General features: G+C 44.6%; 2 protein-coding genes across 5 annotated transcripts in view; one reads left to right on the top strand and one right to left on the bottom strand.

Annotated features, from left to right (window-relative positions):
* The window catches only part of LOC310833208 (dynein axonemal heavy chain 11-like), a 217,438-nt gene extending 214,435 nt beyond the window's left edge, over positions 1-3,003 (top strand). The window contains exon 73 of the mRNA XM_083715704.1: positions 400-3,003. Within this exon, the coding sequence (XP_083571830.1) occupies positions 400-647 (248 nt within the window). The 3' untranslated portion in view covers positions 648-3,003. The remainder of the gene's footprint in view (positions 1-399) is intronic.
* CDCA7 (cell division cycle associated 7) lies at positions 1,478-17,896 on the bottom strand. Of its 4 annotated transcripts, none has more exons than XM_083711535.1 (10): positions 17,522-17,893; positions 13,331-13,441; positions 12,789-12,899; positions 10,967-11,218; positions 10,019-10,096; positions 7,214-7,405; positions 6,288-6,422; positions 5,031-5,180; positions 3,782-3,918; positions 1,478-3,139 (listed from the first exon to the last, which is right to left on the bottom strand). In XM_083711535.1, the coding sequence occupies exons 1-10, from the start codon at positions 17,720-17,722 to the stop codon at positions 3,109-3,111; spliced, it is 1,398 nt and encodes a 465-aa protein (XP_083567661.1). In that variant the 5' UTR covers positions 17,723-17,893; the 3' UTR covers positions 1,478-3,108. The 4 variants fall into 4 exon arrangements, with proteins under 4 accessions (XP_083567661.1, XP_083567663.1, XP_083567662.1 ...); XM_083711537.1 differs by lacking the exon at positions 17,522-17,893 and adding an exon at positions 16,220-16,339; XM_083711536.1 differs by lacking the exon at positions 12,789-12,899 and having other exon boundaries at positions 17,522-17,896.
* Positions 17,897-18,833: the final 937 nt, after the last annotated feature.

The following is an 18,833-nucleotide window of genomic DNA, read 5'->3' on the forward strand; positions in this document are numbered from 1 at the left end:
ACAAATTTCTATGTCCCACAAATAACCTAGAGGTGCATTTTGATTGAAAGGACACAATTCTACTCATGTAAAAACACGCTGATTCCTGGACCGTCCACGGGCCAGACTGAGAAGGCGATTGGGTCCGATCTGGCCCCCGGGCCTTAGTTTGCCTACCCATGATTCTAGGAGTGCTGGTTACCTTCCACTGCAAATGAGTCCTGTCTGAATGCATTATACAACCCTATCCGTTAACAGGTGTTGGGTGGCAAAGGGGCACACATTACTAAATCTAGATGAATGTGCTCTGAAAAGAAACCAATAAAGGAATTAAGGGGTTTTATTTATAAAACTGCATTGTTTAGGGAAGAGAAATATTGATGGCTAAATCCCCTTTCTCTCAATTTTAATTATTGACAGGTGCTTGCTGGGATGTTCAGGGGGGTCACATAGCTGAAGCTTGCCTGAAAGCACCGACAGCGGCTATGCCTGTTGTGTTTGTAAGAGCCATCCCCAACGACAGGCAAGAGACAAGGAACATTTACGAATGCCCCGTGTATAAGACAAAACTAAGGGGCTCCACTTTCATGTGCACTTTCCATTTAAAATCAAGGGAAAGGCCAGCTAAATGGATTCTTGCTGGTGTTGCTTTGCTTTTAAGTGTGTGATGTTGCTCGAGTTTAATTTCCCAAAACTCTTCGGCATTTCTGTTCCATCCCCTGCTTGCTCCCTCTCTGAAGTGACTATGTGCATGCACAACACAGCATGGTTTGGGGGTGTATTTTTGTGGTGTTGTTTTTTAAGACTGCGAACATTGTGTTGCTATATCTAACTGTACATTCTCAAGTATTGTTAAGAATGTGGGGCTTTCTCTTCTTGCCTGTTAAGAATCAGTTAAACACCAACGCTGCTGTTATTATTATAAAATTGGTTTACCGCCCTCTTCCCGTAGAGCTCAGGCGGATCACAACATAAATTAGAATAGGGGAAAAAATACATAATTAGTGAAAGAACAATAATCCTCCCCGCTTGCGCAACACATTTAAAACTGTGTTGCCTGCGCTGTTTTTCAAACAACTGAACTGGAAGAGCAAATAAATGCACAACTGTTCCAATTCCAACCACTAGCTTCTGCTAACAGTCTCCTTAATGCCTTGATTATGCAGATGTAGACAAGAGCTCCCATAATTTGCTAGGCTTCTCTCTTGGGGGAGCCGAGCAGTACATTCCTTTGTCAGCCTTCCTGAGCTTTGGTCCACAGATGCTGCTCAACTACAGCTCCCATAATCTCTTGACGCCTGGGGGGTTATAGCCCCAAAACATCTGTGGACCTAGAATTGCTTTTGTGAACACACAGAACATTTAGTGTCTCTTGCTGAAATGAACTGAGACCTTCACACACACACACACACAAGCACATGTGCATTAGACAATACAGAGCAATGCTAGTGACACAAATCACCATGTGCAGAAACGTTTTTAAAAAAGAGAACGGTAATTATTTCGAGGCAAGGTTTTTATTATCAAAACTACACTCTGTACATAAGAGCTCTGTAGATCACAGGATCCATTTACAGTATGCATAACTAACAGTAGTCTTTTGCAATGCTTGAGGAAAGCCAGAGCAGAAATTGCATGGGGTCTAGCATATATACAACAGTATCTTTGAACAGGTTTTTCATGTATGATAGAGGAACTTCTACAAAAGGTTGAAAAAGCAGAACGCATGTGAGAATTTTATATTCATGTTAAAAAAAAAAGTAGATGCAAAATAGCAGATTTTTACCTTCCAAAAATGTATGATTGGATAGCAACCCCTGCCCCCACATCCTATCCACACAAGGAATAAGGTTTTCAGCAACCATTTTTAGTTTACAGTGCCACACATGTAGACAACTGCGGGCAGTACGGTGTTACAAGCAACAACTAAGTGGTAAGTTGCTTTTGTCCTACCAAAATGAAACCTTTTATGTTCTCAAGCAACTTTAAGGTTTAGGAACACAATTCCCGCCTGTTGTACAAGAGGCCGTATCAGTGTGAAATTTTTAGCCATTATTAACTGGTTGAAGCGGAAGTCCTGTGGCCTATTAACTAAATGCACTTTGAAACATACAGGACTATCAGCTTCTAGATCAGTCAACCTGGTCCCTTGCGTGGATGAGCTATATACATACCATGAGCATGAGAGCAAGCTGCTGGCTTATCACCCAACCATCATAAAGTACAATGCAAGGCTTAAGCGTATATAACTGTATCCCCTGTTCATGCAATGTGCAAGACCCCACACACAATAGGGCTCCATGTTAGACATTATGCCCTATGCATGAGATGGGTTAAAAGGACTTGCTCCTGCATGAATCACCCCAAAATTTAAGACGTACATTGTTTTCCATCGCATATTTCAGATCAAGCCCGCAGAAACACAGTGGCTTTAAGAACTTTTAAGTCATTATCAGCAGCTAAGTTTGTTCATCCTTTTTTAAATCTACTATTTGGAGCACTGTATAACGTTTATTAATCTATTCATACCATACTTTATGACGGATAAAAACAACTGCTTTCCTGAGCATGAAGCTCAACCCCCACCAAAACTTTCAGTTTAGGAAATGTCACCTTTGTCACTGTTATCTTCTCCTGCAACATCCGTTAAGACTAACAGTATTTCCAGTCAGATTCCCGATTTGTCTAAAAAGAAACCCCTAAAGGATGAACTGATGTTGTGATGGCAGCAGCTCCAGACTGCAAGATATAGTAACATTTAACCATGTAAATCCCTTAAGTTGTGCAGAGATTCACCCCACCTGCTGCCTGGCTTAGTGAGATTCAGGAAAATTCCACCACAGGCATCTCTTTCTGCAAGTTTCAACCCTTGTGTGGAAGCCACACTGTGGCTTAACACACACAACAACTAATTGCATCCAGCATGAAAGGAAAACGGCTACCTAACGGAATTAGAAATTCACACCCCGTAATGTGGAAACCTCAGTCAAATGCCACAAAGGGTTTTGTTCTTAAAACTTGGGGGGGGGGGGGATGAATACTTGGTTAAAAAACAGCAACCAACACCTTCAAAACAAGCAATTAACCTTAACGTCAGTTTTGCCGATGACCATAGAACCACGTCCAATTTCATTCTTGCATTTCAAGTTCTTGTTTCAGGCTGTAAATTTGATTTAAAAAGGGCGGAATTATTATTTATAAACAAAAACAAAGATCACCAATAATCTAACCCAGCATTTAGTGAAAAACCCAGCTCTTGTTTTCATGGCTCTCATTTGTAGATGGTGGGCTGAAATGGGGGCCTTCTGCAAATCATCTGCACCATTCACCGATCTGTTTGCGCCCTCCGAACAGACTGCCATTTGCATAACGAAAGCAAAGGAAACCAGACTAATAGACTAAATTTTACAGCCAGCAGAACATGCATGCAGCCCTAAAGATAACCCTCCGAGGCCATTCTCTAGGTGCCCCGAGTGCAAAAGGTGGCTATGGGGAAGGCGGGACCTTTTCAGTGGTGGCACAAGTAATAGAGTGGCCTTCCTCAGACAAACCTTTCCCCATCTTCACCATCCTAAAAACCTTTCAAGGTATTTTGTAGTGATGTTATTCTTTGCTGTGCATTTTACTCTGGGCTTTATTCTCTACAGATTCCACTCCTTATGTTTTATTTTTTTATACCTGTGGGTTCAACTGCTTAGTCGTAAATTTCTCAGAGAACCTTTTGTTAGTAGATAAATAAATAAATGAAAACTCTTACAAAAGACAGGAGAATTGGGTGGAAAGGAGAGAAGCCCAAAGTTACCTTTTCAAGTAAGCATGGACGTTGTCATAGCCATGGTACTTGGCCAGGTAAACAAGCACACCTGTAGCACATCGTCCTTCCCGCTGCCTGCAGAAGCTACAGTTGCAGATGCCACGGCAAGGTGGGCAATGCCAGTCCTAAAAGCAGGAGAAAGAAGTGGGGGGGGGGGGAGAGGAATGTGTTTATAGTAATTCTGGAACGACTCGCTGCTTTGGATTGTAACATTAAAGCACCCATCTATTAAACAAAACAGGGGAGCATGAACGATTTCTTTGTGAACCCTACCCTCTCAAGCGAGCCCAGGGTTATCCACTGGCGGGAACAAGAGGCACGGAATGCAATTTTTATCAATGGAAAATAACATCACAGTAGAGTCCCCTGGCTCGTCTTAATCCAACTGGAGACGTTGCTGAAACTGGCCACACGCCCTTCTCTAGCTTCTCACTCCGGATCCCTCCTCCAAGTGGAAGAAGGCTGCATCAAGCAGGTGGGCTCCTCCTGTGCACCTGTCTGGCCTGTTGCTCGATCTGGGTGTCAGCAGGACCGGGAGGGTCCTGTCGCTGGATAGCAAAGGCAACCTCTGCCTCCTCTCTGTCCTCATACTGTGAATCTCAGCCTCTAAGCCTAACCTAGAAGGGCCTCCTTTTCCTGGCTGCCCACCCTTGCTTCTAGCACCTCCCAGCTCATCTCTTCCCCAGACTGCTCCTCAAGTGTCCCACCACCAGGATCTGGGGTCTAAGACATCATTTGTATCCTCCATGAGGTGGGTTCTTGGGTGGGCAGCTCCCATCACTCTTCCTCATGCAGCCAGTCCCTGACACTGCCAAACCGTCAAAACGAGTATAAAAATTACTGCATTTTTTGCTCCATAAGACACAGCTAGTTTTTAGAGAAGCAAAGCCCTGTTTTTTTGGGGGGGGGGGTCAGCTCACAGTTGTGCAGCTTCTTTTGCAAAGGGGGAAAATCCCGTTTTTATGGGGTTCAACCCACAGTTCTGCAGCTTCTTTAGGAAAGGAAAGGGAGCCGTTTCTACAGTTTCCAGACAGATCAGCCAGTCACATGTTGCTGGGGAAATGAACAGTCTGCACAACGTTCAACGATGGAGGCCTGGGCAAGGGTGCGGAGCCGGAAAGGGAGCCAGCGATCGACCACACATTCGCTCCATAAGACACGCAGACATTTCTCCTTACTTTTTAGGAGGAAAAAAGTGGGTCTTATGGAGCGAAAAATACGCTAAATTTTATCTTACCGGATCCAGCAAAGCAGTCCTGACTTCTTCTCCATAGCGGTTGCGTAGGCAAGGCCCACAGAACTGTCCGCGCACTCCCAAACATTCTGGATTGCGACAGTTTGTCTTGGTGTCTATAGTCTTCTGCCGACACTGATGGCAAGTGGAACCCTGCGAAAAGAACGACGAGGGCAAATCAAACGGGACTCTTCCTTCTTCTTCTTCCCCATTTCCCCACCTCACTGTCTGACTCAGTAGCAAATCACAGGTTACATACAATTCAGCCACTAAAATGGAAATTCAGGTGGGAACTGAAGAGTGCAGAAGAACAGGGATGATTCATAATTCATAGTGTTTCCAAAACATGGTATGGCATTATATGTGAACAACATGTTTTATTCATTAGGAACACTACTAGCCTCAAATCCAGAGGTGCTACATATTCACAGATCCTCTTAGGTCAACTATCCAACGTCAGGTGATGGGTACTTCTCAAAGTGGGGTGCTGCCCAAATGCAGTACAACAGTGTTGTGGGTGGTTACAGGGACTAATGATGGGCAATGCCTGAGAAACTCTTTTTGGCCAAACTTGTACAGTGGTACCTCGGGTTACAAACACTTCAGGTTACAGATGCTTCAGGTTACAGACTCCGCTAACCCGGAAGTAGTACCTCGGGTTAAGAAATTTACCTGGATGAGAACAGAAATCACGTGGCGGCAGGACCCATTAGCTCAAGTTATTAACAGTTTCAGGTTAAGAATGGACCTCTGGAACGAATTAAGTTCTTAACCAGAGGTACCACTGTACTGCCCCCCCCCCATGTAATATCAGGTGTAGAGCAGGGGGGGTGGCTTGGCAGGCCAAACCCGGCCCCTGGGTAGGTCAGACATTCCCCACCTTTGTAAAGCAAAGAAAGCAGAACTATATGCTTCGTTCTCCCCTTCTTACAGCTCCAAGTTGCCCCGTTAATCTTAATGATCATCTGCAAAGGGTCGGTGACTCTCCCATAAGACAGTGGTGGGAAACCTGTGGCCCTCTGGACACTGTTGGGCCTCAACTCCCATCAGTCCAGACCGCTGCTCATTGTAGCTGAAGCTGATGGTTTGGAGCCTAGCAGCAAGTTCCACAGTCCTGCCAGAAAGAGCTTCTCGGTTTTGGAATAAGGAGCAGGGAAACTTCTAAGTGTAAGGGGCTACTGCCTACTCACACAGAACATTTAAACTCATTTTATCTGGGCAGAGCAAAGGAATATGCTGGCACAACGCCGGCGTTCTTACCGTCACACGATTATACACTTTATCTCTTGCACTCTCACAGATACCATTCAACTCTTCCTCACTGATTTCTTCTACTGGGCGGATAACATGGGGGAGAGTCATAGAACTTTTTCTTCTGGGACCGTCCGATTCATCCTGTAGAAAAGCCCAAACACATCAAATTAAATATTTCTCAAGTTAAGCCACACACACACGCACAAAAAAAACCCCTCGCCAGTAACACATATGCAGTGGTTTCAATGAGTTTCCGATGCATCCATCCTTCAACTTGCTCCTCTGCATGGAGAAGTAGCAGCGGAACTTGCACTAACACACCCTCTCCACAGAAGTCAAGCACCCACATTAATGACAGCAGGATGACGCAACAGAAGGAATCATTGCTATGCGCTTCCTCCAAGGACTTTTGTTTTCCGGAAATGTTGTCAAGAGTGCTATGTACGAGAACCAACCCAATCACATCCAACTCTGGGCATGTATGCCCCTCTCAACAGATGAAGGAAATCTTTTGTCTCATTTGTTAGGCTCATTGTGGTCTTCAATGCTTAATTAGTTATGTATTCTTCAATGCTTATACAGTGGTACCTTGGTTCTTGAACATAATCCGTTCCGTAAGTCCGTTTGACTTCCGAAACGTTCAAAAACCAAGGTGTGGCTTCCGATTGGCGCAGGCGCCCCGGGAACAATAGCCGACAGCAGAATCGGACATTCGGCATACGAAAAACGTTCGAAAACCGGAACACACACTTCTGGGTTTTCAGCATTTGGGAGCCGAAATGTTTGAGTAACCAAGGCATTCGAGAACAAAGGTTCCACCGTAATTAAAACTGAACTTTAATTTGCGTTTGAACCACCCAGGTGAAGTTTATATTTTAGAGGTTTCTACCACTTCATGCGCTCTAAATTAGAATAAAATCAACAACTCAGACCTCAGAGTATTCATCAGACATTTTCCTTCTCACTAAGTAGTATGGATCCTCTTCCTCATCCTCCTTCTCCGAAACAGGGCTTGGAGGACCTTCGATCAGGGAGCTGGATCTTGTGTGAGGCCTGGCATTTCTTTCTGGATTCCTCCTCAAAGAACGCCTGGGAAATGATTTCCTTGGAGATCGCTGCGGTTTCTGTAATAAAGGACCAAAAAATCATCAAAGTACACCATACAGAAATAAAATTTTCATTGTTTTTCCATCTCTTAGCTACAGCTCTAACTAACAGTGCATTTCTAGGCACGATTTTAATGCACCATGTTCAATGAAGTTTACTCCCAGGTAAGTGTGCACAGCACTGCAGCCTAAACCTCAATTCAGGCATCATTACTTAAATATCTAAAAACTGCATGTTTGGAATAAAAAGGCATAAGAAAAAAACACATAACAACGCAGTTAAAATAAAAACATACTAGTACAGTAAAATAAATAATAATAATAATAATAATGACTGGTTGGGGGGGGACACATTTTGAAGGCCTGTCTAAATGGGACCAGTTTTAAAAGACATCTAAACAATTGGTCCAACACATGACCCTCAGTGCCTTTTTTGGCGGCCCTTAGCAACATTTGAACCCCCCCCCCCAAGTCCTCGTGCTGCCTTCCCAAAGCCTTAAGTGAGGCACTGGGCTTTAGGAATGAGATGTGAGAGCTCTGACAGGGTCCTAGAGTCCTCCCTCTACCTTCCCAAAGGAGAGTTAGCACTTTCCCAACTTTAGGAGGGAGCTGGGAGGGCTCTAGGACCCTGCCAGAGCCCTGTGCCCCCTTCTCAAAGCCCGAGACCTCACTTGGCCGGCTTTGGGAAGGCAGCACAAGGGCTTGGTGGGGGTGTCAAATTTTGGCCCTGCTCCTTCCACCCCTGGGCAACAAGCCCGTGTGCGGCCCGTGGCTTCCACGTTGAAGTACTCTTGCAGCCAAGCTGGTATGAAAAGTTGGGCCGCCCCCATCTAAAAGAAACAAGGGGTGATTCCTTCCCAACTCCTACTGGCAGGGCATTCCACACTAAGGGCTGGCTCCTTGGAAAGGCTGACCAAACCTTAGGAGCATGGATTAAGTGCCCTCATTGGAAGATCTCAGTGATCAAGTTAAAAGTGTAAGGAACCAGACACTATGGTTTGTGCTCGCTGTACTTCAGAACCCAAACCATGCCTGCCTCCAAATAAAAATACTGGCAACCATGGTTTGGAGTGCTTTATCCACTTCAACTTTCCAGCCACTCAGCATTCCTGCTTCTGATGCAGCTTCCCCTCTGGAGCAGGGCAACCTCTGAAGACATTAACTAGATACCACACTGAACCATGGGTAGGCTTCTTTAACCATGGTTTACCATGCTGTACTAAAATGTAAAGGGACCCCTGACCGTCAGGTCCAGTCATGGACGACTCTGGGGTTGCGGCGCTCATCTCGCTTTCCTGGCCGAGGGAGCCGGTGTACAGCTTCTGGGTCATGTGGCCAGCATGACTAAGCCGCTTCTGGCGAACCAGAGCAGCGCAGGGAAACGCTGTTTACCTTCCCGCCAGAGCTGTACCTATTTATCTACTTGTATTTTGATGTGCTTTCGAACTACTAGGTTGGCAGGAGCTGGGACCGAGCAACGGGAGCTCACCCCGTCACAGGGATTCAAACCACTGACCTTCCGATCGGCAAGCCCAAGGCTCAGTGGTTTAGATCACAGAGCTAACCGCGCCCCATGCTGTACTAAATGGGCTCAATTCACGATCAGTGGAATACAAGACAAACTAAGCCAACCTCCACACCATCAAAATCAATGGGCTTAAGCATACAAAGCGGACCTCAGTGACCGTTGTAAAGGTAAAAGGTAAAGGTACCCCCGCCCGTACGGGCCAGTCTTGACAGACTCTGGGGTTGTGCGCCCATCTCACTCAAGAGGCCAGGGGCCAGCGCTGTCCGGAGACACTTCCGGGTCACGTGGCCAGCGTGACATCGCTGCTCTGGCGAGCCAGAGCCGCACACGGAAACGCCGTTTACCTTCCCGCTGGTAAGCGGTCCCTATTTATCTACTTGCACTTTGACGTGCTTTCGAACTGCTAGGTTGGCAGGCGCTGGGACCGAGCAGCGGGAGCGCACCCCGCCGCAGGGATTCGAACCGCCGACCTTCGATCGGCAAGTCCTAGGCGCTGAGGCTTTAACCCACAGCGCCACCTGCGTCCCTGCGCCACCTGCGTCAGTGACCGTTGACTATCATCCAAATACTGTTTGCACACAGGGAAAGTCTGGAGATCAATTATTTGAACTTTAGACTCATTTTTATTGGGGGTGAGTTCACGCAAGCGCGTAGGTAAAATATGCAACTGAACAGGACTTTGCTTTGTTTGTTTTAGATATAAAGACTCACAGGTGCTTTTAACTGAACTGAAGTACTAGGAAGTGGCCAATTAAAAAAACAACAACTAGTAATAGCAGGTGTTTTATCACACAGTTAAGTTCTAAGGAACTGGAATTCGCTGCATGTGGCTTATCAAGTTACAGTGGTACCTCAGGTTACAAACACTTTGGTTACAGACTCTAACCTGGAATTAGTACCTCAGGTTAAGAACTTTACCTCAGGATGAGTACAGAAATTGTGTGCCGGCAGTGTGAGGCCCCATTAGCTAAAGTGGTACCTCAGGTTAAGAACAGTTTCAGGTTAAGAACGGACCTCCGGAACAAAATAAGTTTGTAACCAGAGGTACCACTGTAATCTGTAAATGACTCTTTAAAAACAACAAGTAAATGATTGCGACTTACCAAGGTTGGAGTTGCCAGGGGACCTTTCCTTGTAAAAATTCCAGGCACGTTTTTTAATTCTGCCATTAGTTTTGCAAGCTGTAAAAGGGAACATAGAATGTAAGTGGTTTCGTCTCAGGAAGTTTATGCTACTATGGGATTTTGACGGGACGTTAATTCAGAAACATCTCACCAAGGATGGCCAAGCCAGTGCTAGCAGACACCAGGGTGGTGGCCCTCCTGTATCTACAGTGGTAAAGGTTACAGAAGCTTCAGGTTACAGACTCCGCTAACCCAGAAATAGTACCTCGGATTAAGAACTTTGCTTCAGGATGAGAACAGAAATTGCGCGCTGGCGGTAGCAGGAGGCCCCATTAGCTAAAGTGGTACCTCAGGTTAAGAACAGTTTCAGGTTAAGAACGGACCTCCAGAACGAATTAAGTTCTTAACCCAAGGTACCACTGTATTTACAAGTGGCAGACTCTGAGTTCACCAGTGGAAGGGCTTTTCTGAATGGGGTGGGGAGTGAGGTGTGTGTGTGTGTGTGTGACTCAGAGATATATTTGAGCAGAGCCAGCCCTTCGTCACTGAAGCCTTTTGGAACTGGTTCCTGATGGGAGTCCAGCCTGAGACAAATCATTCAGAAAGTGTACAAGGACTATTTAAGAGGTTCTTTCAACCAGGAAGATGGACCTCACTAGGTATGTGGTTGGGTAAATCCTATTTCAAATCAAGTCACTTGATTGCAATTTCAGAACTTTTCTAAGAAGAGCAACAAATAAAACTGGGTAAAATATTTTGAATGGAGTGGCATGTACAATACCATGTGCAAATGGAGAATTAGGAAGTGGCACATGTTTTTAATAATGCAATGGAACTCTAGCTTATTTCAAACGAGAATTATGTTACAACTTGGTCAAGGAAAACAGCAACAATTCAACATGCATGAGGACATTTATTTGTACCTACCATGGCCTTATTCTCTTTTATATTTAAAGCCCTTTTCTCTAAGAATTTTGGGCCTCTTTCTTCATCGGAATCAGACTCCAATTCCAGTTCGGAGGGCGGTTCTGGGGCTAAAATTATTTCACTCTTCCCCCTCTTAGATCTTCGAAGTGGAAACTTCATAGCGACTTTAAGAGGAACAGAGCACTTCCGCGGCCTCTTACATGAAAATTTATCTCCGTCGCTCATATTTTCCTCAGAGTCTGTATCCAGTTTCTATATAGGGTTTTTAAAAAATTGGAGTTGTGAAATCAAGAGTTAGTTATGGTTGCAACAGGATCCACCATCTCAATTATGGCTTCTCAGAACCATTCCAAATTCAAGTGCATTTACATCAACAACCAAGGTTAGCTGGCAGAAAGCACAAGTTGTCTCACTGTACATAAACCTGGCTTTGAGGAAGCCGCCTTATTCTCCCTTCAGAGTGACTTTGATATTTTTTTTAAAAGGTCCGAAGCCAAAACTTCTATTTTGGAAGACCCAAAATAGAAAAACAGGCAAACTGTAATGCAGCATATAACCACAACAGAGTGATCAAATCACATTATAATTAATCATTATTATTATTAGTAGTAGTAGTCTATCACTCTAGGCTCGCAGGTCTCCACAAGAACACCTACCAGCCCTCATGGGATATCATTATTTCTAAAACCTTTTTTCTTTAGTAAGGAGCAGCCTCATGTCCGAACACAGGGCTGCATATGGCAGAGAAATACTTCTTTCTACCAGTTGGCAAGCCTCATGCTCACCCTGAAGCCCTTCTCTGTGTACCACCTGCATGAGAAGCCTGGAGGGTGGGGCAACACAAGAACAGACCTGTTCTGCGGTGGCTTCATTTGTAGAACACTCTCCCCAGTGAGGCTCTCCAGATGCCATCATTATATACAGTGGTACCTCGGGTTACATACGCTTCAGGTTACAGACTCTTCTAACCCAGAAATAGTACCTCGGGTTAAGAACTTTGCTTCAGAATGAGAACAGAAATCGTGCTCCGGCAGCACGGCAGCAGCAGGAGGCCCCATTAGCTAAAGTGGTGCTTCAGGTTAAGAACAGTTTCAGGTTAAGTACGGACCTCCGGAACGAATTAAGTACTTAACCAGAGGTACCACTGTATATTTAAGCACCAGGCAAAATCTTTCTTCTATAACCAAGCCTGTGGCCTTCGAAAAGTGGTTGGGGGTGTTCTAATATATTTCTTTTCCTCTAGGCTTAAATTTATCTATGTGGGTTGTTGTTGTTTTTGTCCGTCCGTCTGTCTGTCTGTCTGTTTCGTCGTAAACTGCTTTAGGTTGCCCTGGGCAAGATAAAGTGACTGACAAATAAACGATAATTAAATGTGAAATCAGGTGTGGGCCGGAAAAGAGATGGCTGTAAAAGGACAACTGAGAGCCATAAAGAGCACATCTGATTACTTCTTGGCCAAGTGAGGCTTTCTGTGAGCACCAATCAGCTGTTCAGCGCAGGACAGCTAGTCTCACTGGGACTGGCTGCCCAAAGCACAGTTTGCTACAAATGCCAATATTATTTGATTTAAGCTGAACAAGGGAGCAGACTGCTACCGTGTGCAATCAATTGCTGGCTCTCAATTCCCAGACTTACAGCACAATCCTAAGCATGTCTACTCAGAACTAAGTCCTACTGAATTCAATGGGGTTTGTTCCCAGGTAAGTGAGATTAGGATTGTAGCTTTAGTCAATCATCATGCATTAGCTTGCAGAGTATTATTTTGGCGTCAGCATGCACATGCAGTGTGAATGCAATTAGCAAGTTAAACTGTACAACTCACCAGCACATCCTGAATCTCACTTTCTGAAAAACCACAGAATGATTCATCATCCGAATCCTCATAAAATATTTTTGCTATTTCCTCTGCAACTTCTGGCTTGAAGCTCCATTTCTTTAAAAAAGAATAAAGTACACTAGGTGTTTCTCTTTTTCTTTCTTGCTCTCTCTCTCTCTTTTTTTCAAGAGAACCTATTTTCCATAAACTGTTCAGAGAGCAAATCACATTTTACAAGTGCACTACAAGAGAATAGCTTTTGTAACAAAGAAAAATGTTTCAGGGGGTTTACAAATGGTTTCAGAGCTGTTACAGCAAATCATCAGGCATGTTAGGTTAGGCGACATTTCAAAAGGATAGAATAAGTGGCTAATCTACCTCCAACAATTACTACCTAGAAGCACAAGGGGGAAAGCGAAATGAAATTACAGTACATACTGTATATTCATAACTGCTGTATAGAAATGTAAGCAAAGCATTTTAATCACGGATGGGGCATTTTTCAGCACACACATTCAATTCTGTTTATTCTCGCACTTTTTACTTACCGTGTTTGCAAAATTATCGGAGCCAAAACTGTCACAACTGTCATCAGAGGATGAAGAGGTTTCCATGGGGATCAGTTTTGTACTGCGGAATGCTGTGGGCTTCTTCCTTCCCTACAAAATGAAGATGGTAGTTCAATTAGGTTTCTATAATAAGATTAGTTCTCTAGAGCAATCTCACAATGCTTAAACTTGATCACACTAGATAGCAAAGAGCTGTTACATATTAGACTACATCACAAAGCTAACATTTTCACCATATTTTGCACAACATACAGGAGTAAAAATTAGGCATTTTATTTATTAGGCGGCGGTATTTTCACCATATATATATTTTGGGGCAGAATTAAAGTCCTGCTATCAGAAGCCTAGCATATCAGGACTTCCCCTCCCCTTCCCCCTGTGCATACCCTAAAAGGGAGGTCAGGATAACCCCAAAAACAAGTGCATCAGAAGAGGGGGGATTGCTTAGTCTGGAGAGATGAAAAACTAGCGTAGGCTGAATGATTGCCATAGTGCTAAATTGAATTCCTCCCATAATCTTCAAGTGTCTTGTCAACAGGTATTGTAAGGTGTGTAGGAGGTTTTTTTTGGGGGGGGGGGGGTTAATTCAATCATCCAGTCTAAAACAAAGATATCAGCTGTGTCTTACATTTCTAAAATGTAAAACGTATCTATCAGTTCCAGTTATTGAAGCAATGGCATGACAAAAAATAGGAAATGTGCCTTATTCTTGTTAAGTTTGCCAACCTTATTCATTTGACTGTTTCAGCCAATGGCAGTTGTGCTTTCTCATCCAACCTACTCTTTTAACACTCCCAACCACTTCACAGCTTATGGTCTGCCATTCATGTGACTGCACTGCCACAAATTTTAATTAACCCTGATTTGGCAGTAGCGTGGCAAATTCAGTCTGTGGATGCGCAGCTGAAGAGTTATAGGTGAAGCGGCTCTTATTGCAGCTTACAAGTTCTGTCCACCAGGTAAATGAGCCATTAGGTGAGTTACTAACCCAACTTTGGAGTTCAGAGATGTGTTCCACACATAATGCCTGGGCATGCAAACTTCAAAAATATCGACATTTTCCTAAAGACATGAACGTTTTTGGAAACGAAGAGGAACTATTATATGAAACGCTTTTTTGCCCATTTAAGCTTACCTCTGTACATTATCACTTATGCACTGAAGCCTTTCAAGATTTCCTCAAATATCACTCCATCCTTATCAGACGCTCTTCACAATTACTTAACTATTTTGTGTAGCCATTCATGGTAACAGTCTGCAGTCTAACTGAAGAAAGGATTTGGGCTACAGTCCTATACACACTTGGCTAACACCATAAGTCCCTAGAAATTCAGTGCATCTCACTCCTACATAAATGTGGTTGTTCACAATAATTGCATTTTTTTAAATGAAAGAAATCAAGACAAACACCATCGGATATTTTGTATTCAAAGTGCACAGAGCCAAAGCACTTTTTGCAAAGCTCCTGCAAATGATCCAGGATGTTAAACATCAACTATGTCAGAAAAGTGTCCAAACCAAGCACACCAGCACAAAACAAAACAAAACCAGACAGGTAAGTGACAATAAAATTAATTGTAAATATGAAGCACAGGATCCTTATATAGTCTACCAGATGAACTCAATGAAGCTTATTTCTGAGTGGACAACAGTTGCGGGCAAATGGGCAAAAGATAGCCGCCCCAGTAATAGTTTTCTCATATCCCTACTATTATCATATAGTTTGGAAAGTGCAAAAGTAATTCCCACTTCATGCAGACCTTTTAACAAAAATGTATAGGAATTCTAAAACCTGAGAGGAACATATCCAAAGCATAGACTTTAGACTTTAGTATAATGTTTATCACTCTAAAGACTCTTCCTCAGATGTGTTCCCCATTCAATTCAATGGAGCTTAACTGTGAGCAGCTAAGTTTAAAATTAGGAGGAAGGCTAAGGTGGCAAATAAAGAAAACAGTTGGTGTGGTACAGGGTGAAGGTGTCAACTTTTAGGATAACTGGACTATTAGAAAGCAAGTGTGGTATAGTGGTTAACAGGGCTAGGACTTGGGAGACCAGCTATGAAACTCATGAGTGAACTATTCATATAAGCCACTCACATATCTCAGTCCAACCTACCTACCTCCCAGGGTCAATTTGAAGCTAAACATGTGGAAGTGAAACGCCATATACAGGGTCCTGAGGTCCATGAAGATAGGGCAATTTAAAAAAACCAAAACCCCAAGTTCATTCTAGTATCTGCACTGTATTAGGTGCTCTGAGAAACATGCAAGTAACACTGTCAGGCCTTGAAGGAATCCCAAAACTTGGCTTTCCAGCTGTTTTTGGACTACAATTCCCATCATCCCTGACCACTAGTCCTGCTAGCTAGGGATGATGGGAATTGTAGTCCAAAAAAAATAATAATCTGGAGACCCACGTTTGGGAAACAAGTCATGTTCTGAACCACATATTTCCTTTGAAATCTTTTCTTCCAATTCCTGGGGCTCCATCCTGATGCACAAAGAACCAATAAATTAGCAAAACCATGACTTTCCTTTCCAATGATTTACTGTAACCATAATTACTTCACATGCAACAGTCATAAATCTGGAATTAAGGTATTTATGGGGGCGGGGGCTGCTTTCAGGCCTGAAAACAAGCCTCGCAGGCAGGCCAGAGCTTGTTCATGAGTTAAACGCTGCAAGAAGGCAAAGATTATTCACAAGTTGAGTAAGTACAAATGAGGACTCAAGGCATCGCTCCCCTACTCGCCATTTGCTCCAGTGGCCGTTTCAGCTGCTTGCGCTGCGGGTTCTTCCTCAAAGCAGCTACTTAGCCCCACACACTTTTGCGGAAAGCTGGAACTTTATACAAAATTGCATCCACCTTCGCCAGCCCCATAGCTGCCCCCTGGGCCCCCCCAGCCCGGGCAGGCAGCGACCACGCGGGCGAAGCCTAACTCCGAATCCATAAAGGGGTGAATCCGAAAGTCCCAGGCGGCTCACGTGGCTGGTGGGCGGGCGGAGAGAAGATAAAAGCACTATGGCGGAGCGCGCTAAAGAGCGGGAAAAGAGGGGCTCGCCCCCCTCCGCTGCCTTGCGGGGAAGGGAGGGATAAGAGACCCTCCTCCATCTTTTGCATGAGAGGAATGGAACATACGCACGAGATTGCCCCCTGAATTGGCAGTGGTTTTCCTGGTCCCATTTTTCTCCCCCAAAAAGCTTGCAGTTGGAAAAATATCCCGGAACAAGAGGGGAAGTAACACCCGGGGGGGGGGGGGAGAGACGTTTTGCTATGGGAAAACGTTTGGTCAGGCTGGCGGAAGCACGGCTACCTATTTAAAAAGCGCAGCTTTACTTTTGGCTTCCACGGGGCTTCCTTCCGAGTCAGCGCGTGCAGTTTTTGCAGGACCCCGGGGCTGCGCGCGCTCTCCCCCCATTCCAAACTGCAGGGGATTCCGGGGGATGCAATGCTTAAAAACATTATGGACACGCTCCCTTCTCCTTGGTAGGAGAACAAGACGCCGGAGCTAAACCGAAAGGAGTCGCAGCTTGCCTTAAAAGCCAGCCGCCTTTCTCCACCTATTTCGACAGATTCAGAAATCTCAGGATCGCTCCACAAACTTGTTAGCTGCTAGAACCAAAATGGACTCCCTGGGTATATTTCTAGCGCACGATTTATTTATTTTTTACTTATTATCCGTTCCCACTAAACGTACACAGGATTGCAGAGTGAAAGGCGCGATCCTGGTGCATGCAAGCCCTTGGAAAAATGAGCGGCTGGCGCGCAGCTTGCAGAGGAACGCGCGCAGCTGACATGGCCGCGATCCAAAAGCACACTTTCATGCGATTAAAAAATAAGAGCAAATAAACAACAAAACGAACAACCCCGGCTATGTTTGCATGTTAAAAAAAGTCCAGAACACCCCACGTTTCATAGTTCATCCCCCTTTAAAGCAGCTTGTGGGACCTTTTCCAACTTAGGGATTTAAAATGCCCGGTGAAGAGCAAGCTATATAAAAAAAATAATTAAAAATTGCTGTGGCTGAAAAGGGTCCCGGGAAGCTGCGCCTGTTCTCTTCATCCGCGCAGCCCCCCATCCTATGCATTTTTACTCGCAAGCCAATTCCAGGGATTCCAGCGGAACTTCGTGGCCCCCAAGTCTTAATTCTCACCCCGACGCCCCTACCTGCAGGCCGAAGGGGTCCATGCTGCCGACGGCGGAATTGCCACTCGAAAGGCGCCGCGCGGCCTCTTTCCGCGGGACGCAGGAGCAAAGACCAAACGCTCCGCCGACTCGCGCCAAAGCTGCTCGAGGGCGGGGATTACGCGCAGTTTTCCCCGCCAACTGCTGGAGTCCTGGAAGGTCCAGAAAGAGGTCTTGCCGCATCCTGCTCTTTGCCACGGAGCTCAGGCGCCAGCAATGTCTTCATTCTCCCTGCAAAGCCCGGAGCCCAAACGCGGATAAATTGCGCGTGGCTGCGGAAACCACCTTGCCCCACTTTATTTATTTTTTCCTCTGGCGTTTTTGTGCTGCTGCAAGGACCTAGCTCAGTGGCGCGAAATAAGCCATGAAGTATTTGCATAGAAGGAAAGGGGAGGGCGGGGGAGGCCGAGCCGCATGCTCGCCCCGGGAGGAAATTGCTCTCTGCAAGTTTAGAGGAGGTTCTGTTGGCAAGCGGAAACCAAGAGTCAGAACTTGAGGTGTGCTTGCTGTAGTGGCTGGTGCTGCAGCTATTCTGGCGTATAAAAGTTGTTTGCACCGTCGCAGGATTGCGGGCAATCCCGCAAAACTATGAGGGTCTCTACCTTAATTCGCCATGCTGTATTTAATTGGTTCCAGGAAAAGCTGATTGCCGCACCGTCGCTAGTTTATTTTATAGTGATGCAATCTAAAACAAGCTAGCTAAAATGGAGTCCCACTTTAAAAAAACAAGAAAAAACAGCCGCGCAAAAACATAATGAAAGTAGGGCTAAAATGCTGTTTCATAGGCAAACGCAATACTTTTGCACATAATTTTATACAAAATTTTATAATTGCACATAATTTTATACAAACTTACTTTTTGCACATAATTTTATACAAACTTACTTTTTGCACATAATTTTATACAAACGTAAAATCATACTCCGTTGGTGGTGGTGTGGTGTGACTTTCTCTACCTAGGTGATTATGTATCTATATCATCTATCTATCTAGGCATGCAATTAACATTTGAATACCTTTAGGCTGCAATTCTTTAGCCTATTAAGTCCTGTTGATTTAAGTGAGGCTTACTCCTGAGTAGATGTGCAAAGAAATATGCTGGTTGACCTAGCCTACAGCAAAAAGTAATGCATTTCATTTGCAATGGTAAAAGTGTAATGCTGAAAGTTTGCACACTTCAGAAATGTAGCTAATAGTTCATTATACTGTAAGTGGCTTCAGGGACGACTGCAGAAATGTACACTTCTCTGTGTTTCATTTTCACCCTTGCTTTTCTAGAAAATGGTCTTAAGGG

This window comes from Podarcis gaigeae (assembly GCF_964106915.1).
Source record: "Podarcis gaigeae genome assembly, chromosome: 1".
Taxonomy (NCBI): Eukaryota; Metazoa; Chordata; class Lepidosauria; order Squamata; family Lacertidae; genus Podarcis; species Podarcis gaigeae.

What these genes read in the sequence shown, in the direction of transcription:
- CDCA7 (XM_083711535.1), bottom strand. Translation starts at nt 17,722, where the DNA reads ATGCGGCAAGACCTCTTTCTGGACCTTCCAGGACTCCAGCAGTTGGCG. An exon ending in TAAAAGAGAATAAGGCCATG is followed by an intron (nt 10,097 to 10,966) that starts GTAGGTACAAAT and finishes TCCCTTTTACAG; the next exon opens with CTTGCAAAACTAATGGCAGA. An exon ending in GGACTGCTTTGCTGGATCCG is followed by an intron (nt 3,919 to 5,030) that starts GTAAGATAAAAT and finishes TCCTGCTTTTAG; the next exon opens with GACTGGCATTGCCCACCTTG.